This window comes from Myxine glutinosa, chromosome 11 (genome assembly GCF_964187855.1).
Source record: "Myxine glutinosa chromosome 11, kmMyxGlut1.1, whole genome shotgun sequence".
Taxonomy (NCBI): Eukaryota; Metazoa; Chordata; class Myxini; order Myxiniformes; family Myxinidae; genus Myxine; species Myxine glutinosa.
Window position 1 is genome coordinate 106107637 of NC_136271.1, and position 23627 is coordinate 106131263.

At 42.9% G+C, this 23627-nt stretch overlaps 1 protein-coding gene across 1 annotated transcript in view; it reads left to right on the forward strand.

Annotated features, from left to right (window-relative positions):
• The first annotated feature begins 1200 nt into the window (after positions 1 to 1200).
• Positions 1201 to 23627, forward strand: part of MNAT1 (MNAT1 component of CDK activating kinase) — a 74730-nt gene continuing 52303 nt past the window's right edge. The window contains 8 exon segments of the mRNA XM_068105073.2: positions 1201 to 1423; positions 5057 to 5209; positions 5682 to 5755; positions 8561 to 8664; positions 13661 to 13801; positions 13916 to 14029; positions 20505 to 20591; positions 20593 to 20624. Of these exon segments, the coding sequence (XP_067961174.2) occupies positions 1335 to 1423; positions 5057 to 5209; positions 5682 to 5755; positions 8561 to 8664; positions 13661 to 13801; positions 13916 to 14029; positions 20505 to 20591; positions 20593 to 20624 (794 nt within the window). The 5' untranslated portion in view covers positions 1201 to 1334.

Sequence of the window (23627 nt, forward strand, 5' to 3'; positions counted from 1 at the left end):
GTTTTGCTATGCATTATGTTTTGCACTCTGTCAAAGCGTCTTTGGGCTTCCTGAAAAGCGCTATATAAAATAAATGCATTATTATTATTATTATTACTAGGGCATTGCCCGTACTATATCTATATCTAAAATTATATCCCCCCCCTCTATTTACATGAAATGGTTTGGTCCAAAGCGAACGGCTTGCGAGTACGGTGACAATCCCCCCCCTCTATTTACATGCAATGGTTTGGTCCAAAGCGAACGGCTTCCGGAGTTTGGTAAAGAAATCGCCATCGCGTGCACAAACGCGCAGGAAAGCGAATGAATCGCAAATTCGGTTTTATTAGTTTTAAAACATAGTTTAACGCCAACATAGTTTGCAAACGTGAAATAAATGAATACGCTCTCAAATGTGCCATCCGAGGCAGAGTGTGTCCTCCACGTTCGGCACACGCGATCGTTCGCTGCTCTCTGATTGGTTGAATCGTTTTTTGGACATAGCTCGGTAAGTAATTGTCCGATTAATATGAAACCTTGAAAAGGCACATCCTCGGGTCCCCAGCAATATACCTGGCAAGTTAAAAGTATATCGGACCCGTGGTTGTCGAGAAACAGCGGTCACAGAGAAACAGCGGTCACAGACAAACAGACGTACAGACGTACAGACGTACAGACGTACAGACGTACAGACGTACAAACGTACAAACAGAGATTACTGGAATTATAGATAGATTATTATATGTGTGTGTATATATATATATATAATTTCAATACATATGTGTGTGTGTATATATATCTATATATCTATATATATATATATATATATATATATATATATATATATATATATATATATATATATATATATATATATATATATATATATATATATATATATATATAGTCCTACACACACATACATATGTATGCATACCGATCATTTTGATTTATTTGTTGGTTGTTTTACTCAGCTTTTTTCTATCACCCTCGTTTTTCCTTGTTCCGTGTTGGTAAATGAAACACACTCGCAGGCTCATGGTCGGTGTAGATACGAGTAGATCTGAAAACGTAGTTGACACAAAACATCATCCCAAGGCTCAATCTTTCAACGTCACATTTGTGTTTCGTGATATGTAAGTGTTATGAGTTATGACTTCGTTTATGAATTCGTTTTTGTGTAAAACCTTACATTTGGTATTACTTCTGTGTAAAACCGCCAACGCCTGACTGCTTATACATCACCCGTCCTGCCCCCAAGCCCCAACACACAATGAAACCGATGAAGTTAGCGAAGTGTTCTTGCAGCACGCGGTAAATCATCGAGAACCTCTTTAGGGAAGAGTACTTGAAGCATGGAAGAGCAGTGCTGCCCTCACTGCAAGACGACCAAATATCGCAACCCTTCACTCAGGCTTATGGTGAACATTTGCGGACATACACTGTGAGTTCTTGCTTTCCTGAGAGCGTTCTCATAACGTGTCGTAAGTGACGTTGTGTATAAATCCTTCTTCCAAGCGGCGACCCTCCCGTCCAGTCTGTGTCCAAGGTGGGATATCCCTTGGACCGACCGTCCGATACTGCGATATCCTCACCACGTGTTCTCTCCCTGATTCGTGCTTCATTCTCTTCTGTCGCCCCGTCGGATTCGTGTGGAAGCGGCATATATAGCGGTTGTAGACCAGGAAAGGTCGTTACCAGGTAGAATATTTGAAATTTGTGGAGTAACCCGCCAAATGTTTAATATTATCTTGCGATTAAATCTGTTTTGATTTTCCTGTGTTTAATTACCAGCTGATCCCGCCTGCTGTACCTACCGATTTGGGCGGGATACGATAGCTCGATATGTCAGTAAATGGCTAAAATTTCAGTCAAAAATCACCATCGAATTGTATTTCTGCAGATTCAACCTCGGGGTGTTGCCATCTGAAGGGACATGACGGTTAATGCCAGCTCTAGATCTTTAAAGACAATAAAAATTACAGTTACGGCACAGAGAAATGAGGAATACCATATGGTGTGATGGTGGAGGCAACTCTTCAATATTGCAAACCAAGGTCCAACATGTTCCTTTCGCCGTCTTTCAATGTCAGGTAAAACCCGAGTGCCAATCTTGGAGCTTGGTAGGTGGGTTTTAATATTGCCATTACATAGGGGTACCATACCCGGGTTCCAACCAAGACACAAAGGACTAACAAAAGAGAGGTATTGGGGGGGGGGGATGGGGCGGTGTATGATATTTGTGCCGTATCTACCAACTCATGTTGTATTCATGTGTGTGTGTGTGTGTGTGTATATATATATATATATATATATATATATATATATATATATATATATATATATATATATATATATATATATATATATACATACATACACACACACATATACACACACTGTGTACGACATGTCATCTACATTGAGTATCTATAAATAAGAACAAGTGTTACGGCCTCAAAAATCGAATGTTATAATTTTTCTAATTTCAATGTTGTGAATCCTTTCCATTCACCAGTCCTTCTTCCGGGCCTCGATTAATTTTGACTGCAAACCACCGTTCTTCCAGTCGAAATACTGAATTATTACTGTAATATTGTGCTTGTCCGAGTCCGCATGCGATTGTAAATCGATATCACCTTTATTTTCCACAGAGACGTATGTACCAGCTCCACATACCAAGCACTCGGCTTCCCATTCTTCTCAACCATTTGAAAACACGGGAATTCTGTCCTTGGTTCTGCAGTGAATTTACAATTTAGTTTCGGCATTGTAAAGAAGAAAATGAAACGAATGTAGATGGTATAATGGTACGGACTCAGACACTGAATCATGCACAGCACACCACTGGACTCTCTCACTGCGAGGTTCGACAGAAAGTAGAAGCGTGATGTTCGAACACGTCCATCACGCCATGACGGAGTAGTACAGACTTGTATCAAACTGTCCTGGTCCGGATATTACATAACCGTATTTTATCACCGCAAGAAAATGTACAAAAATAGTTGAACCATTTAAATAAGGTAAAAAAAAAGTATCCCAAATCTTAAATGGCAAACTCCAGTACGTTTTTAGATATTTTAAAAACTTGGCCGGACGTAGATTTTAAGGACCGAAAAGGAGGACATGTATGGGGAAAACCGGACGTATGCTAACCCTATATTACAACAGAGAACACCCATGAGATGTTGCATGTGACTTTCATGAAAATGAACCCATCTATCCAGGTGAGAAATGGTGGCACTCAATCGTATGAAAACTGCACCAACGTTCCCATCTCTGGCCATATTTGTTTGTGAAGATTCCATATGTCTGTAGTCTTCAATAATTGCATGTGCAGGCAGTGCATGGAGTCAGAATGGGAATCTGGGTCAATGGATAGGAAGTAAGTTTGGTACAGGGTTCTGTCATTCAAATACCTTGTAAAGTTTTCCATTCAACACTTTCTTCCAATGGTTTGATCTCCATCTTCAAATCCATTGGGCATACATTCTTCAGGAAACGTGTTTTCATTTTCTTATTTTGCATATCCAGTCATATAACCAACTGGAAGCTCCGAGTGCAACCCAATATACAGTGAAGTAGCATAACAATTGATCTGTATCTCTACCGATTATCTTGTTCATTTCTTGGGTTTTTTTTCCCTTCACTTTCCTGAGCTCCTGGAAGTTGGCTCTGAGCCCAATGCACAGTAAAGTCACATAAGGAAATGTTTTCCAATTTCAATTGCCATGTACAGTATTTGGTTCGTCTGAGTAAATGGAGTGGTATACAATAGAAGTGATGTTGTTGCTAGCATGAAATCTGTTTATCAAATAGTCTTTTAAACACAATTTTCAGAATTTAGATTAAAGAGTGGCAATTTAATTGTGGTTAACCGTAATTTTTCTGTTCCTAAATGCAAATCGGAATCATGGAAATATAGGAAATACGACAAATAAAATATCCGTGGATGAGAGTTGTCTAGTTCCTACCATTTTTTGTTAGTACAAGTGAGTGACGGCAGTATACGTAACACACACACACACACACACACACACACACACACACACACTGATGGATGCTTCTCCTTTTACCAATAGATGCAAAATTCTCGTAAAATATCTCACGTGGCCCAAAAGCAGCCAATATTTTTTTATATTTATAATTGCACTCACAGCTCATACTGTTCCCACTCCCACTCCCACTCCCACCTCCTTCCAAGCATGAGTAATAGTAAATATTGTCGTTTTAAATTCACGCTGTACATTGACAAGTCCCAGATATGACCTTTCCATGGGTGTTAAGAAGCAACCAAAATAGATACACTCTCTCCCTCCAGGAAGTCTGCCTGATGTTGGTAACTGCATCGGATTTCTGATTGCAGACTCCATTAAATAAATCACCATGCTTGTCATGTCAACACGAGGTAATCCCACAGGGTTCGAAGTCCACTCACTGGCAGCGATGGTCAAAGGTTTGGGTAGAACGTGCTCGTATACGAACCTTTGGGCCATGCACTTATCCACGCGGCCTTGGGAGTTTGCAGTACAGGGGGCTGCAATTTATCAGCTTTTTGGGCAAGTTCAAAAATTTCTCCAACTCTTTCGTTGTGCAGAGGCACACCCTTTTCTCGCCGTTATGCTTCCAAGTATTTTCAGCTTATTTTAGAAGCTTTGTGAGCCATTTTAGGTAGCAATTCTTATCTTGCACACACAATATACGTTCGGCTGCCCTGATTACCCCCTTTACTAGGGGGTTTCTGGCACATGTGCGCCGAGCATTCTGGTGGGGATTTTGCCATTTTAAAAGTCGAGTGTCGGCAGGTATTCAAATCAATGAGAGTCCACCTTATGTTGATCATTGTTGTTTGTACATATGGAAGGTCCCTACCCAAACAGGTGTACGCACTATGTTCACCCTGACTCAGTCTTCCCTTACCCTCCCCCCATTTTCCCTTTTATCTGTGCATGTGTAATAAACATAAATAATAAAATAATGAAAGAAACATCCTTTAAAATTGGAAATGTAATGAGCATTGAGGGTCATCATACCATTTATATTATTTTCCTTACCTATCCCCAACATTCTTTCTCAGCTGTGAGAGTTGTGTTGAGCTGCTATTTGCAAGGGGTGCTGGCAACTGCCCAGAATGTGAGATATCTTTGCGCAAACATGCCTTCCGTTTTCAACTCTTTGATGATCCCTTGGTTGACAAGGAAGTGGACATCCGCAAGAAAGTTCTCAAAACGTGAGGCATTGCTTGTTCTTCTTCTCCAGAACCGCTTCACAGATTGATGCCAAACTTCATACATATGATCGACTAGCCACAGGGAATATAGTTTGAATTTTTTTTTCATATTCACCGTCATTGACGCAATTTAGCCTAAATGTGCACTAAAGTGGTTGTTAAATATCCTGATACCGTAATCGATCAATAAAGCTACAGATAATGGCAATATATGTGACATACTAGAGCGCATAGATGATACAGGTATATGGGCCATAATAGAAGTGGGCCATATTAGTAGTGTGTTCAGTTAATGACGGTATTTTTGTTCAGAATTAGCACAAAAGGTGAAGCTATGCATCCTACGAGTGTCGTAGTTTAAAAAAATTGCCCTCAAATAAATTCTGCCCCCCTTGCACCTTCTACCGCTCTCGCTTTATGCCTTCGTCATTTCTATCTGCCATAAATGCTGTTCTTATATGCACGTCTGAAGGTACAACAAACGTGAGGAGGATTTTGCAACCTTACGAGATTTCAATGATTACTTGGAGGAAATCGAAGATGTTGGTGAGGTTCTCCTCTAGTTTGTTTTTTGTTGCATGTTCACTCTTGCCTTTGCCTCCGCCACCAAAGGCGGACGGAGGTTATGTTTTCACCCCTGTTTGTCCGTTTGTGAACAAAATATCTCGAAAAGTTCTGGACGGATTCTGAGGAAATTTGGCAGAGATGTAGCGTATGTGACAACGACGAAATGATTCGATTTTGGTGAAGATCCGGATTTCGATCCTGCTAGGAGAATTTTTAAAGTGATTCTTCACCATTGGGAGATTGGGACAAAAACGATACATAGCAGGATATCTCAAAAAGTTGTGGACGGATTTGGACGAAACTTGGTGGACCGGTTGGGTGTCTGACAAGAACAAATAGATTCGATTTTGGTGAAGATCTGAATATGGATTCGGATAGGAGAATTATTTAATTTTTTAAGTGATTCTTCACCATTGGGAGATGGGGTCAAAAACTATACATAGCAGGATATCTCAAAAAGTTATGGATGGATTTGGACGAAACTTGGTGGACCGGTTGGGTGTCTGACAAGAACAAATAGATTCGATTTTGGTGAAGATCTGAATATGGATTCGGATAGGAGAATTATTTAATTTTTTAAGTGATTCTTCACCATTGGCAGATGGGGCTAAAACCAACATATAGCAGGATATCTCAAAAAGTTATGGATGGATTTGGACGAAACTTGTTGGACAGCTTTGTGTGTGACGAGGAAGAATCGATTCGATTTTGGTGAAGATCCGGATCCAGATCCGGCTAGTCGAATTTTTCAAGTGATTCTTCACCATTGAGTGATATGGCCAACCAGGGGGAGGTTTGCTCTCCACTGAGTGCCCTTCTAGTTCTTCATGGGATGGTTTGTGGGCTCAACTCCTGAAGTCAATCCTGGTGGTGATGTTCAGAAGTACCCAGTTATTGTATGAATATGCATTCTGGCCCTTTGGGGCATCCATTGTATGAGCATCCATTCTGGCCCATACATTCTGGCCCCAGTTATTGTATGAATATGCATTCTGGCCCCAGTTATTGTATGAACATGCATTCTGGCCCTTTGGGGCATCCATTATATGAGTATCCATTCTGGCCCATACATTCTGGCCCCAGTTATTGTATGAACATGCATTCTGGCCCTTTGGGGCATCCATTATATGAGTATCCATTCTGGCCCATGCATTCTGGCCCCAGTTATTGTATGAACATGCATTCTGGCCCTTTGGGGCATCCATTATATGAGTATCCATTCTGGCCCATGCATTCTGGCCCCAGTTATTGTATGAACATGCATTCTGGCCCTTTGGGGCATCCATTATATGAGTATCCATTCTGGCCCATGCATTCTGGCCCCAGTTATTGTATGAACATGCATTCTGGCCCTTTGGGGCATCCATTATATGAGTATCCATTCTGGCCCATGCATTCTGGCCCCAGTTATTGTATGAACATGCATTCTGGCCCTTTGGGGCATCCATTATATGAGTATCCATTCTGGCCCATGCATTCTGGCCCCAGTTATTGTATGAACATGCATTCTGGCCCTTTGGGGCATCCATTATATGAGTATCCATTCTGGCCCATGCATTCTGGCCCCAGTTATTGTATGAACATGCATTCTGGCACACCATTCTGGCCCATGCATTCTGGCCCCAGTTATTGTATGAACATGCATTCTGGCCCTTTGGGGCATCCATTATATGAGTATCCATTCTGGCCCATGCATTCTGGCCCCAGTTATTGTATGAACATGCATTCTGGCCCTTTGGGGCATCCATTATATGAGCATCCATTCTGGCCCATGCATTCTGGCCCCAGTTATTGTATGAACATGCATTCTGGCCCTTTGGGGCATCCATTATATGAGTATCCATTCTGGCCCATGCATTCTGGCCCCAGTTATTGTATGAACATGCATTCTGGCCCTTTGGGGCATCCATTATATGAGTATCCATTCTGGCCCATGCATTCTGGCCCCAGTTATTGTATGAACATGCATTCTGGCCCTTTGGGGCATCCATTATATGAGTATCCATTCTGGCCCATGCATTCTGGCCCCAGTTATTGTATGAACATGCATTCTGGCCCTTTGGGGCATCCATTATATGAGTATCCATTCTGGCCCATGCATTCTGGCCCCAGTTATTGTATGAACATGCATTCTGGCACACCATTCTGGCCCATGCATTCTGGCCCCAGTTATTGTATGAACATGCATTCTGGCCCTTTGGGGCATCCATTATATGAGTATCCATTCTGGCCCATGCATTCTGGCCCCAGTTATTGTATGAACATGCATTCTGGCCCTTTGGGGCATCCATTATATGAGCATCCATTCTGGCCCATGCATTCTGGCCCCAGTTATTGTATGAACATGCATTCTGGCCCTTTGGGGCATCCATTATATGAGTATCCATTCTGGCCCATACATTCTGGCCCCAGTTATTGTATGAACATGCATTCTGGCCCTTTGGGGCATCCATTATATGAGTATCCATTCTGGCCCATGCATTCTGGCCCCAGTTATTGTATGAACATGCATTCTGGCCCTTTGGGGCATCCATTGTATGAGTATCCATTCTGGGCCATGCATTCTGGCCCCAGTTATTGTATGAACATGCATTCTGGCACACCATTCTGGCCCATGCATTCTGGCACACCATTCTGGCACACCATTCTGGCACACCATTCTGGCCCATGTGTTTGTTTGTTTTGTTTTACCATGTGTGAAATGCCTTGCAAAGATTTTGTAGTTTGTATATCCCACAAACAAATGCATCGATACAGCAGTGACATGTATTTACATTCATGCAGTGTACAAGCTTACAAGGAATGTAGATGTGGAAACCACCAAACGAAAAATGGAGATATATCAGCGAGAGAACAAGGACATCATTCAGAAGAATCGCATCCGACTGGTGGACTTTTTCATTCACTATTGATATCATCATCATCGACTTCATCTTCATCCCCATCTGCTTTTTCTCTTTTTTTTTCTTTTTCTTTTTTCTTTTTCTTTCTTTTTAATATATTTTTATTCTGGCCACAATTATTCCCATGTTCTTATAGGGTTGGATGGAGGAAGTTTTGGCCCAAGTCTTTCATGAACCGGCTGGCCAGGCCTGACGTTCCGCTAAGGTTAGGGCAGGAATTTGTAAATTATTCAGGGTGCTGGCGATATCTCGCCTGTTCCTCATGATGGACACCGTGGGATATTTGATGTCAACCAACGAATGTTGGCAGACACAATGCCAGTTTAACGTCCATCCGAGCGGCGGTACACACATTGATGAATGACCCTGCCTGTGAAACACTGGGATGACAGCGTTTAGCTGGGCCGATAATCAAGCCCAGGCTAGATGGCTTAGAGTTGAGTGTGTGTACTGCTTGGCCATTCTGTCAGCCAATTTTCTTTCATCAAAAGTGTATAATAGTAGTAGTATTAGCAATTATATTATATTATAACTCCCATTCTCTCTTCCTCGATAACTCCCATAGCCTCTCTTCCTCCACACCTCCCATAGCCTGTCTATTCCTGCCATAGCCTGTCTATTCCTGCCATAGCCTGTCTATTCCTGCCATAGCCTGTCTATACCTCCCATAGCCTGTCTATACCTCCCATAGCCTGTCTATACCTCCCATAGCCTGTCTATACCTCCCATAGCCTGTCTATACCTCCCATAGCCTGTCTATACCTCCCATAGCCTGTCTATACCTCCCGTAGCCTGTCTATACCTCCCATAGCCTGTCTATACCTCCCATAGCCTGTCTATACCTCCCATAGCCTCTCTTCCTCCACACCTCCCATACATAGCCTGTCTATTCCTGCCATAGCCCGTCTATACCTCTCATAGCCTCTCTATACCTCTCATATCCTCTCTGTACCTCTCATAGCCTCTATACTTCTCATAGCCTCTCTATACCTCTCATAGCGTCTCTGTACCTCTCAAAGCCTCTCTATTCCTCTCATAGCCTCTCTATTCCTCTCATAGCCTCTCTATTCCTCTCATAGCCTCTCTAATCCTCGCATAGCCTCTCTATACCTCTCATAGCCTCTCTATTCCTCTCATAGCCTCTCTATTCCTCTCATAGCCTCTCTATTCCTCTCATAGCCTCTCTGTACCTCTCACAGCCTCTCTATTCTTCTCTTAGCCTCTCTATACCTCTCATAGCCTCTCTATACCTCTCGTAGCCTCTCTATACCTCTCGTAGCCTCTCTATACCTCTCGTAGCCTCTCTATACCTCTCATAGCTTCTCCATACCTCCCATAGCCTATCTTCCTCGATACCTCTCATACCCTCTCTATTCCTCTCATACCTTCTGTATTCCTCCCATAGCCTCTCTATTCCTCCCATAGCCTCTCTATTTCTCCCATACTCTCTCTATTCCTCCCATAGCCTCTCTATACCTCCCAAAGCCTCTCGATACCTCTCATACCCTCTCTATTCCTCCCATACCCTCTCTATTCCCTCCCATACCCTCTCTATTTCTCCCATACCCTCTCTATTCCTCTCATAGCCTATCTTCCTCTATACCTCTCATAGCCTCTCGATACCTCTCATACCTTCTCAATTCCTCCCATAGCCTCTCTGTTCCTCTCATAGCCTCTCTGTTCCTCTCATAGCCTCTCTATTCCTCTCATAGCCTCTCTGTTCCTCTCATAGCCTCTCTATTCCTCTCATAGCCTCTCTATTCCTCTCGTAGCCTCTCTATACCTCTCATACCCTCTCTATTTCTCCCATACCCTCTCTATTCCTCTCATAGCCTATCTTCCTCTATACCTCTCATAGCCTCTCGATACCTCTCATACCTTCTCAATTCCTCCCATAGCCTCTCTGTTCCTCTCATAGCCTCTCTGTTCCTCTCATAGCCTCTCTATTCCTCTCATAGCCTCTCTGTTCCTCTCATAGCCTCTCTGTTCCTCTCATAGCCTCTCTATTCCTCTCATAGCCTCTCTATTCCTCTCATAGCCTCTCTATTCCTCTCATAGCCTCTCTGTTCCTCTCATAGCCTCTCTATTCCTCTCATAGCCTCTCTATTCCTCTCGTAGCCTCTCTATACCTCTCATAGCCTCTCTATACCTCTCATAGCCTCTCTATACCTCTCATAGCCTCTCTATACATCTCATAGCCTCTCTATACCTCTCATAGCCTCTCTACACCTCTCATAGCCTCTCTACACCTCTCATAACCTCTCTATACTTCTCATAGCCTCTCTATACTTCTCATAGTCTCTCTGTACCTCTCATAGCCTCTCTATTCCTCTCAAAGCCTCTCTATTCCTCTCATCGCCTCTCTATTCCTCTCATAGCCTCTATATTCCTCTCATAGCCTCTCTATTCCTCTCATAGCCTCTCTATTCCTCTCATAGCCTCTCTATTCCTCTCATAGCCTCTCTATTCCTCTCATAGCCTCTCTATTCCTCTCATAGCCTCTATATTCCTCTCATAGCCTCTCTATTCCTCTCATAGCCTCTATATTCCTCTCATAGCCTCTCTATTCCTCTCATAGCCTCTCTATTCCTCTCATAGCCTCTCTATTCCTCTCATAGCCTCTCTATTCCTCTCATAGCTTCTCTATTCCTCTCATAGCCTCTCGATACCTCTCATAGCCTCTATATTCCTCTCATAGCCTCTCTATACCTCTCATAGCCTCTCTATTCCTCTCATAGCCTCTCTATTCCTCTCATAGCCTCTCTATTCCTCTCATAGCCTCTCGATACCTCTCATAGCCTCTCTATTCCTCTCATAGCCTCTCTATACCTCTCATAGCCTCTCTATTCCTCTCATAGCCTCTCTATACCTCTCATAGCCTCTCTATTCCTCTCATAGCCTATCTATTCCTCTCATAGCCTCTCTATTCCTCTCATAGCCTCTCTATTCCTCTCATAGCCTCTCTATTCCTCTCATAGCCTCTCTATTCCTCTCATAGCCTCTCTATTCCTCTCATAGCCTCTCTGTACCTCTCACAGCCTCTCTATTCCTCTCATAGCCTCTCTATTCCTCTCGATACCTCTCATAGCCTCTCTATTCCTCTCATAGCCTCTTGATACCTCTCATAGCCTCTCTATTCCTCTCATAGCTTCTCGATACCTCTCATAGCCTCTCTATTCCTCTCATAGCCTCTCTATACTTCTCATAGCCTCTCTATTCCTCTCATAGCCTCTCTATTCCTCTCATAGCCTCTCTATTCCTCTCATAGCCTCTCGATACCTCTCATAGCCTCTCTATTCCTCTCATAGCCTCTCTATACCTCTCATAGCTTCTCTATTCCTCTCATAGCCTCTCTATTCCTCTCATAGCCTCTCTATTCCTCTCATAGCCTCTCGATACCTCTCATAGCCTCTCTATTCCTCTCATAGCCTCTCTATACCTCTCATAGCCTCTCTATTCCTCTCATAGCCTCTCTATACCTCTCATAGCCTCTCTATTCCTCTCATAGCCTCTCTATTCCTCTCATAGCCTCTCTATTCCTCTCATAGCCTCTCAATACCTCTCATAGCCTCTCTATTCCTCTCATAGCCTCTCTGTACCTCTCACAGCCTCTCTATTCTTCTCTTAGCCTCTCTATACCTCTCATAGCCTCTCTATAACTCTCGTAGCCTCTCTATACCTCTCGTAGCCTCTCTATACCTCTCATAGCTTCTCCATACCTCCCATAGCCTATCTTCCTCGATACCTCTCATACCCTCTCTATTCCTCTCATACCTTCTGTATTCCTCCCATAGCCTCTCTATTCCTCCCATAGCCTCTGTATTTCTCCCATACTCTCTCTATTCCTCCCATAGCCTCTCTATTCCTCCCAAAGCCTCTCGATACCTCTCATAGCCTCTCGATACCTCTCATACCCTCTCTATTCCTCCCATACCCTCTCTATTTCTCCCATACCCTCTCTATTCCTCTCATAGCCTATCTTCCTCTATACCTCTCATAGCCTCTCGATACCTCTCATACCTTCACAATTCCTCCCATAGCCTCTCTCTACCTCTCATAGCCTCTCTGTTCCTCTCATAGCCTCTCTATTCCTCTCATAGCCTCTCTATTCCTCTCATAGCCTCTCTATACCTCTCATAGCCTCTCTATACCTCTCATAGCCTCTCTATACCTCCCATAGCCTCTCGATACCTCTCGTAGCCTCTCTATGCCTCTCATAGCCTCTCTATTCCTCTCAAAGCCTTTCTATTCCTCTCATCGCCTCTCTGTACCTCTCATAGCCTCTCTATACTTCTCATAGCCTCTCTATTCCTCTCATCGCCTCTCTGTACCTCTCAAAGCCTTTCTATTCCTCTCATAGCCTCTCTATTCCTCTCATAGCCTCTCTATACTTCTCACAGCCTCTCTATTCTTCTCATAGCCTCTCTATACCTCTCATAGCCTCTCTATACCTCTCGTAGCCTCTCTATACCCCTCATAGCCTCTCTATACCTCCCATAGCCTCTCTATTCCTCTCATAGCCTCTCTATACTTCTCATAGCCTCTCTATACTTCTCATAGTCTCTCTGTACCTCTCATAGCCTCTCTATTCCTCTCAAAGCCTCTGTATTCCTCTCATCGCCTCTCTATTCCTCTCATAGCCTCTATATTCCTCTCATAGCCTCTCTATACCTCTCATAGCCTGTCTATTCCTCTCATCGCCTCTCTGTACCTCTCATAGCCTCTCGATACCTTTCATAGCCTCTCGATACCTCTCATAGCCTCTCAATACCTCTCATACCCTCTCGATTCCTCCCATAGCCTCTCTATACCTCCCATAGCCTGTCTATACCTCTCATAACCTCTCTACACCTCTCATCGCCTCGCTATTCTTCTCATAGCCTATCTTCCTCTATACCTCCCATACCACGACCTCTGTTTTTGTACATTATTTCCTCATGACCACGTGACATTCATTGGCTTCCCCTCTTTCGTTCAACAGAGCATTGAGCATGGGGTTCTTGTTGAAGGTCTGGAAGAGGAACGGAGAGGGACAGAGAGTCGCCGCCTTGCTTTTCATGAACAAGAGCGTCACGAGCGCCTTGAGAAGCATCGGCAGCACCAGTCATTGCTTGATGAACTGGTGTGACACAGCCCATGTTATTATCATGACTTTGAATGCTTTTTGTGAAGTTTAAAACTTTATACCTCACTTGGGTAGTAATCAAAAGTGATATTATCTTACTCTCTCTTTCAGGAAGCTTCACAGCTGCCTGCCGGTCTGCTTCTCACCCAACATCGTACACGGCAAGCTCAGAGTGACCAACAGCGTGCGACCTTCCAGAAGCCAAACCCCTTGCAAGCTATCAAGGCAAATATATATATTTTAAATACTGTATATGCATTTCGAATTTGTTGTTACCTCCACCACCGAGTGGAGACAGAGGTTATGTTTTCACCGTGTCTGTTTGTTTGTGAGCTTCTGTGAGTAGGATATCTCAACCGTTGTGGACAGATTCAGATGGAGCTTGGTGTACAGGTTGGGTGTGTGAGAAGGAGCAATTGGGTAGATTTGGGTGAAGATCTGGATACGAGATTTTTAAATTTTATTTTGAGTGATTCTTTGCCATTGAGAGATAAGGCCAAAACGATATATAGCACGATATTTCAAAACGTTGCGGACGGGTTATGACAAAACTAGGTGGATGAGTTGGGTAGGTGACGAGGACAAGCCAATTAGATTTTGGTTCAGGTCCGGATGCAGATCCGGCCTATCAGTGGGACACAAAACATCAACTGTTCAGCCTATCGAAGGTATGCGCTCTACCGAGTGCCGTTCTCGTTGTTTTCACCCATGCCTGCCTGTTTTTATATCTGTCTGTCTGTGAACAGGATATCTCAAAAAGTTGTGGACAGATTCAGCCAAAATTTGTTGGACAGGTTGGGTGTGTGACACGGACGAATTGATCCATTTTGGTGAAGGTCTGAATCCGGGATCCAGATCTGAGAATTTTTAAAGTGATTCTTCTTTATTGTGCTATCGGGCTTAACAACGATATATAACACTATCTCAAAAATTATGGACGGATTTGGACCAAATGGGTGTGCGACACAGACTAATTTATTCGATTTTGGTGAAGATCTGAATCCGGATACGTGAATTTTATTAAAGCGATTCTTCACCATTGAGAGATGGGGCCAAAACGATATATAGCATAATACTTCAAAAAGTTGCAGTTAGGGTGCTGGCTTGGGATGCTAGGATCTTGAGTTTGAATCTCGGTCGATCGTTGAATTAACACCAAGGGCGTTGACTCAGCCTGTCATCCTTCCGAGGTCGGCAAATTGAGTACCAGCTTGCTGGGATGAATGTGCCGGTGTGTAGCCCGGTTTAGAATAGGTACACCGTGTCCCTGCGCGTCAGAAGAGGCGACTAAAGGGTTGGCGTCAGGAAGGGCATCCGGCCATAAAAACATTGCCTCAAAAAGGGAACCATGATGATTGTCATGGGGCCCGCAAGGCTAACCCCCACTCTAGCAGCAAAAATGCCTTCAAAAGGGATTTTTTTTTTTTTTAACTTCAAAAAGTTGTGGACGAGTTGTGATAAAACTTGGTGGAATTGAATAGTATCTGGCAAGAACAAGCCAATTCGAATTTGTTCATGTCCAGATGCAGATCTGCCGTATCAGTGAGGATACAAAACGTAAACTGTTCAGCCTTTCGGAGGTACGCGCTCTACCAAGTGCCGTTCTAGTTTGGTCCCTGTGTTGCTGTTTGTATTTTCATGTTTCATGTTTGTTTTTCCATTTCACCAATTTTCCGTGTTAACTCTTATCTTGTTGTGAAGTTAAAAATGTACAATAAAAGTAAATAAACTTTGAACTAGAACGCCACTCAGTAGAGCGCATACTCCCGCCGTGGGTCAAGTTGGAATAGTACGATTTCACAAAAGTTTGAGGGAGTAGTTCAGTGACAACACAAGACAAGACAACACAAGACAGACACTGCACAAATATATATACAGAATATATAGAAGATAATGTTTAATAAAAACAAGGCAATTTCACTTACATTTTCGGATTCAGCGTTCAATTCTATATCAGTGAGTGTAATTTGAGGCATGTGTGACTTCAAATAAAATTGTAAGCCAGGAAAAACGTTCGTTTCATTCCTTAGGGATACAACATGTAAAACTGGCCCAAACGTCAAAACAAAACTCGCTCATTTTAAGTCGTTCAAGCTAAATGCGACCACTCATTCTTCTGGGAAGAATCCCGTGCACATGCTTGTCACATTTATAACTCACCTACGTCTTTATAAGTTCATCAAATACTGACACCGCGATTGACATTCGCTGAGGTAAATGTTGATATCTCTTCTGAGGTAAAAACAAAAACAAAAAACAGTTTTGAAGGATTATACGTATCAAACGATACATTTTATGAAACGGGGATACCTAATACACACTTTGGTGGTTTTAAAATGACAGAACATGTCTTTATTAGAAAAAAATTAAGAACCTTGAGGACGACGCTGCTAAAAAAAATACACCGCTCTAACGCATAACCACGAGTTTAAACTACATTTACAACAAATATGAAAACTATTTTCATATCACAATGTTAAATATAGAATATATAGAAGATAATGCTAAAAGAAAATGAGCCCTATCTTCCAATGGTAAACAATCCTTCAAAAAATTCCTGGATCCGGAATAATATCCTGAGCTTCACCAAAAACTAATCAATTCTTCCTTATCCCAAGGGCAATCATCCCACCAACTTTCATCCAAATCCGTTCAGAACTTTTCCAGATATCTTGTTCACAAACACATGAACACACACACACACACACGCACACACACACACGCACACACACACACACGGACACGATTGCATGGGGGTAATGAAATTGGAACACAATGTGCAGTTTTTGTTGAGAGTACAGTATAGCCATCATGCCAATTAGCTTCCCCATCTCTACCTTTTTTTTCCTCCTCCTGCATAAAGTCTTCACTTGTGGTATCCATAACCATGGAGTGGCTTAAACTCATGCTCTGATCAATGTCCAACAATGCCATATCCATTATGCTAAACATCCTGCATTTCTGGTTGATCAACATCCTTGTGGATCACCGTTCCTACATTCATGAAATTTTTTTATACTTTCATTCCCACCACAAATGCTCCTGCCTTGCAGCTGTGAGTTTCCAGAGATTTTATCAGGTGTCAAATTACCCTCTTCATTTCTGAAGAAACTATAGACAACAGGAGTTTGTTAAGGCCCATTTGCAATGTGGTGCATTTTGATGTTCTCCTTCCGCACAGTTTGCCCTCCCTCTGGATTTGGTTAACATGTCATATTCTGCCAATCCTCTTTCTTACCCAGTTTTTGAAATTGCCGCACATTTCCTGGATTCTGCTTTGCCTAATGTTTGCGACCAGTATAATACTTGTAGCTTGTCGATATGGTCAACACGCAATCCCTGAAGTTGCACTATATAGTTGTTTGTCACGGTTTTCCTTTAGGTGCTTTCATTCTCCTTTTTACACACTTTTATTTAACTTCATCTGAACTTCGTTTGTTTGTCCCGTTTCAAATGTTTGAGCCGTTCGTTTTCTAGGTTCAATACGTCCTAGAGAGCTGAAAGTTGGCCCACGGTCCTCTTTTCTGATACATTTTCATCTATCAAAATTAAATTTTAAAAATGTTAAAAAAAGAATTTAAAAAAGGTTTCAAACTTAAAAAATAAATAAATAAAATTGTGCAGCCCTAAAACATGTTTTTTCATTTACTTGTTTAATTTTAAAAAAATGCTTTTTATTGGAATGTTTCCTTTTTCCTCTACAGTTTTACTTATTATTCACTGTGGCCTCCGTGGTACAGGAAATCATGGTGTATGAAATCCTTCACGGTCAGAACATTTTGTCTTCTTTTTCTTGTTCTTCTATTTTTACTCCCGCCAGGGAGTAATGCATTCACGTGTGTGTGTGTGTGTGTGTGTGTGTGTGTGTGTGTGTGTGTGTGTGTGTGTTCGTGTACAAGATATCTGGAAAAGTTCTGAACGGATTTGGATGAAAGTTGGTGGGATGATTGCCCTTGGGATAAGGAAGAATTGATTAGTTTTTGGTGAAGCTCAGGATATTATTCCGAATCCAGGAATTTTTTGAAGGATTGTTTACCATTGGAAGATAGGGCTCATTTTTTTAAACATTATCTTATATATATTCTATATTTAACATTGTGATATGAAAATAGTTTTCATATTTGTTGTAAATGTAGTTTAAACTCGTGGTTATGCGTTAGAGCGGTGTATTTTGTTAGCAGCGTCGTCTTCAAGGTTCTTTTTTTTCTTCTAATAAAGACATATTCTGTCATTTTAAAACCACCAACGTGTGTATTCGGTTTCCCCGTTTCATAAAATGTATCGATTGATACGTATAATCCTTTAAAACTGTTTTTTTTTTGTTTTTTTTAAACCTCAGAAGAGATATCAACATTTACCTCAGCGAATGCCAATCGCGGTGTCAGTATTTGATGAACTTATAAAGACTTAGGTGAGTCATAAGTGTGACAAGCATGTGCACGGGATTCTTCCCAGAAGAATGAGTGGTCGCATTAGCTTGTACGACCTAAAATGAGCGAGTTTTGTTTTGACGTTTGGGCCAGTTTTACATGTTGTATCCCTAAGGAATGAAACGAACGTTTTTTCCTGGCTTATAATTTTATTTGAAGTCACACATGCCTCAAAATACACTCACCTATATGGAATTGAACGCTGAATCCGAAAATGTAAGTGAAATTGCCTTTTTTAAAAACATTATCTTCTATATATTCTAAATATATATTTGTGCAGTGTCTGTCTTGTCTTGTGTTGTCTTGTCTTGTGTTGTCACTGAACTACTCCCTCAAACTTTTGTGAAATCGTACTATTCCAACTTGACCCACGGCGGGAGTATGCGCTCTACTGAGTGGCGTTCTAGCATTATTAATGTTTCGAAACCAACATTTAGAAAAGAGAACACCAACAGCGATGTTGTGCTGTGAACAGTTCAGACTGCAAATGTTTAGAGGTATAGAGGGTGGACTTGTCCTAGTGGAGAAGGACCAATCTGTGCTTGTCTTTGAAGACCCATTAGGTCTGCCCAAGAGAGATTCTGGCTGATGTTGGGCCTCAGTAATTTGAGGACGTCATCATACAAATAGACAGGTTGACGTCTTTGTCTTCGGTGAGGATCTAAGACCCAACTGGATTAAAAATTCATGTTCCAGTTACCGGATTAGCTTCAGATTTTTTACTGTAATTCCAGTTACCTCTGTAAGTGAGGAATGCAGTTGCCATGAAGTTGTTTAATTGAAGAATGATCCTATATAATAATATGTTTATTACCCGCACAAGCAAAGTGAAAATCGGGGTAAAGCAATTGGTTGATTTCTGTTTGTCTACGGTCTGTCTACAAACGTCAGTTTATGATCGTGGAACAACTTTATTTCAATTGAAGGTTCTATTTTGAACACAAATTGGAACATGAATCGAAAACGAACCTGTACTTTAGCAGTACTTTGGCTCTGAATTCGGCACGATTGCACTGCATGCGCAGAGAGGAGTGAGATTTTTTAAGTGGTGAAGCCATTCAATATCTGGCTACGCCACTTAAGGAATGTGCCCAAAGTGTAGCTTTATTGAGAAAAGCAATAACAATTAACCAGCAGGATCAAGGGCAAGGCTTCCACAGACGCACCTGGGTGCTCCATGGGGAAATCTGCAGAGTTAGAAAGGCAAACTAAATCAAATTAAATATCAAATTCAAAGAACATGGCCCTCCTCCTGATATGCCTATAGTCTATTTAGTTTATTTCCTTCCTTTAAAAAGTGATCAACGAACAAAGGTTAATTATTGATCTCTGATCAATGTGTAAAGGTAAGGTAAACCTTTGATCCTTTGGAGTTGTCGTTTTGATGTAATTTATGCGTGTTTATGCTAAACCACAACAGAATTTTGAATAGGCCGTGGTGCCTTGGTCCATTCACAAGCGCTCATACGGGTGTGCGCGTGCATGCACTCATTAAGCATAACATATCATTCTCTTTGCTGACCCCTGCCCCCCTCATCCCCTCACATTTCTCTCCCCCCCCCCCCCCCACACCTTCCCCCCACTCCCTCGCTTTCTCTTGCTCTCTCCCTCCCCCATCCCTCTCTATCTTTCTCTCTCCCCTACCCCTCTGTCTCTCTCCCACCTCTCTCTCTCTCTTCCATCCTTCCCCCCTCTTCCTCCTCCCCTCTCCCTTCCTCCCCTCCCCTCTTCGCCTTCCTTCCTTCTCCACACCGCTCCCCCCTCTCTCCTCTCTGCTCCCTTTCCCCCCCCTCTACTCCTTCTTCCGCCCCCCCTCCCTCTCCTTCTCGCCCCTTCCCCTCGCCTCCCTCCTCTCTCCCTCCCTTCCCCTCCCACATCCCTTCACTTTCCCCTCCCCATCCCTCCACCATCCTTCCCTTTCCTTTTCCCTACCCCACCCTCCCCTTCCCTTCTCCCCCACCCCTCCTCCTTCCCTTATCCCCTTCCCCTCCCTCCCCTTTGCCTCCCCCTAACCTCCTCCTCTCCCTTCTCCTCTCCTTTCCCCCTCCCCTCTCTCTCTCTCCCCTTCTCTTCTTATTGTCATCATGAAGCGACTCTGCATTACCCGGCAACGATTGCAACTGGCATTTAAATGTTGAAATGACTAGTTTTTTGACATTTAAATGTTGAATAATTCAAACAATAACTCCCACCTCATTTTGGTAGGAATATTTTGCTGATGATATTGATTGGGTCACCTGATTAATGGTTGTTGCTAATTTTGCTTTCAGGTGCAAGTATGCATGCAGCCTCCTCCACGTTGTGAGGAAGTGCTTTTCCACTATGAGCCACTGGTCCTGGAAAACTTCGGTCCCTCCAGCTCCCGAGGCCAAAGATCTTGACCACCTTGGGTAAATGGCTTAAAAAAAAATTCGTTTGATTGATTTTATACATTATTTTCTCTTTCTGGAACAGTTTTTGTAACAATGGCAATTTTGTAATGGGCAACACTTTATTTTTCATTGCATAATTTGGAGATTTGAATCGGATATGAGAATTTAAGCCGACATAGAGAGGGAGAGAGATATAGGTAGGGATAGGGATAGAGAGATGGGTGGAGAAAGAGAAAGAGACTTTTCTATTATATTGGACTTCAAGTGGAAAGAGTGAGAGGGGTACTTGCCTCTTAGCTGTTTGGTCTGGCTTTGATTCTTGACCCAACTAAGAACTGTCAGATTGGTGTTTAGCTGGTGTGATCTGTCAGACTGTCAGATAGGGCTTGCATCACAAAGTGTGACCCAAGATACATCACCACTCCGATGCAGGATACTTGATTGAGTGTGCAGGAATAATTTGTTCAGGGTGCTGGGGATAGTCTGCTTGCTCTTTGCGAAGGACACCGTGGGTTCTTTAACGTCCACCAATAATGCTGGCTGATGGGACATACAGCTTAACTTCCATCTAATGGACGGCGCACACATTGATTTATCTTCCTCCATGCGAAACACCAGAATGACATTTGAGGCTGGGTCTGCATTCAACTGCATTCAACCAGGCTAGAGCATTCAGAGGTGAGTGTGCATACCTCTAGGCCACCTGCCAGTCCGTAACTATACAACACAGTCATAATCTACTGCAACTCTAAGAATGCAACAACAACATCCATACAGCTTGGCTTTATACGAGGGGCAGTCAATAAGTAACCTTAAAATATTTTTCACAACTTGTTTATTGCATGTACGTGTTGGAGTACGTTTATTGCATGTACGCAATATACGTGTATTGCGTGTATTGTACGTGTATTGTACATATTGTACATGTATTGCGCTTTACTAAGGCCCGGATTCCTCGAGGAATTTTTTTTTTTTTTTGCTGCTTGTGTAGCCATTCGTGCACCGCCTTTTGGACCTCTTCGTCGGATCGGAAAGTGGGTTCCACCAAGCGCCTCTTTAAGTGGCCCAAAGATGTGGTAATCCGAAGGGGCGAGGTCTGGCGAGTAGGGTGGATTTTTTAATTTATTTATTTATTTATTTATACTGAATCGAGGCTCGTGAAAGAGCTAACATTTATTTCACAAACAAATCAACCAGACAAACAAAATATATAAAAAGAGGGAGCGGAAGACAAGATGGGGAGAGAAGGGGAAGCACACAAACACAACATTTGAGAGCAGGGAGATGTGTGGGAGGGAGAGGGCTTGGGGGGAGGAGGTGTGGGAAGGGGGGGGGGGGGGGTGGGAGAAGTATAAAACACAAGGACACCAAGGACTTCCCAGACAAAAGTTGGTATTTCAAAAAAGTGGATTTGGGGTGAAATTAGCGGGGGTAGAAAAGATCAAGGTTTTGGATGGGGGAAGATAAGAGATGGTGGTGAACAGCTGTTTTAAAGACCTGGAGGGTGGAGTGGGATTGAAGAGAGTGAGGGAGTTTGTTCCAGAGGCGATGATACTGTGATAGAGGCGATGATACTGGGATGAGGAAGATACTCAAAATGCAGGTCCTCGGGTGCAGCTCTAGCACGGGCAGTATGGGGCCGAGCATTGTAATGCTGCAGAAAAACACCGGTGGTGAGTAGTCCACGAAGTTTTGATCTGATTGCTGGTTTCAGATGATTTTTAAGGAGGTTACAGTATGATGCACTGGTGACTGTGGTTCCTCTGGGCATGTAATGCTCTTCAAGTGGGCCTCGGCTATCCCAGAAGACCGTCGGCATCACTTTTCCAGCAGACAGCTGTGTGCTGAATTTTTTGGGCTTCGGTGAAGTTGAATGGTGCCACTCTTTGCTTGCCCTCTTCGTTTCTGGCTGAAAGTAGTGGACCCAGCTTTCATCCCCAGTCACTAAGCGCTGTAAGAAAGTGTTGCCTTCTGTTTCGTAACGTCGCAGAAGTTCTTCACATGCGTCCACTCGCCGTTCTTTCAGTTTGGGTGTGAGTTGTCTCGGCACCCACCTTGCAGACACTTGGTGGAACCCCAGCACGTTGTGAACGATATGGTGTGCTGAACCATGGCTAATGTTCAATTAGGAGACCACTTCATCCAGCGTAATGCGACGGTTTTCCCTTAGCACATGCTCAACTCCTGCAACCATTTCTGGTGTGTCGGCTGTGTGAGGCCGGCCCGAGCGAGCAGCGTCTGCCACACTGGACACTACATTTTTAAACTTCCTGTCCCAGTCATGCACCTGCTGCAACGATAAACATGCGTCACCATATTGCATCTTCATTCTGCGATGGATTACACTGGGATTCACACCCTTACTTTCGAAGAAAAAGGATGACAGAACGTTGCTCCTCTCTGGTGCATGCTTCTAAGGGAGCAGCCATCTTGGAACTGCTATACCGACATCATATGCTCAATGTTGCCAGATCTAAAACAGGCAAAACATGGCTGTTACCCATCGATATAACATATGTCGTCTACAACTACGCACATTACATTCTCGAATTTATATCGCCATTTTAATGTTACTTATTGACTGGCCCTCGTAGCTACTGTATGCACTCGCAATTCTTTCAACCTTTGCCGATCTATCTGCGATTGCTCAAGCTGATCCCAGTAACCCCTAGCATCGGGTGATGCTTGAAGACTGTTATATAAGGTAATCTTTACATTTACAAAGTAAATGTAAATGCTGATGAGAGTGCAATTGTTGTCTTCCGTTATGATAAACATTACACTCCCTCATCTGTATTACTTTATATAAACATACTGTATAACCTTCTTGACTGTTAATTTATCTGGCTGATGTTTTACACGAGAACAGCACATGGTAGAGTGCATACCTGCGCCAGGTTGAACAGTTTACGTTTTGTATCCCATTGATAGGCCAGATCTGCATCTGGACCTGAACCAAAATTTAATCGGCTTGTTCTTGTCACCTACCCAACTCTTCCACCAAGTTTTGTCATCCATCCA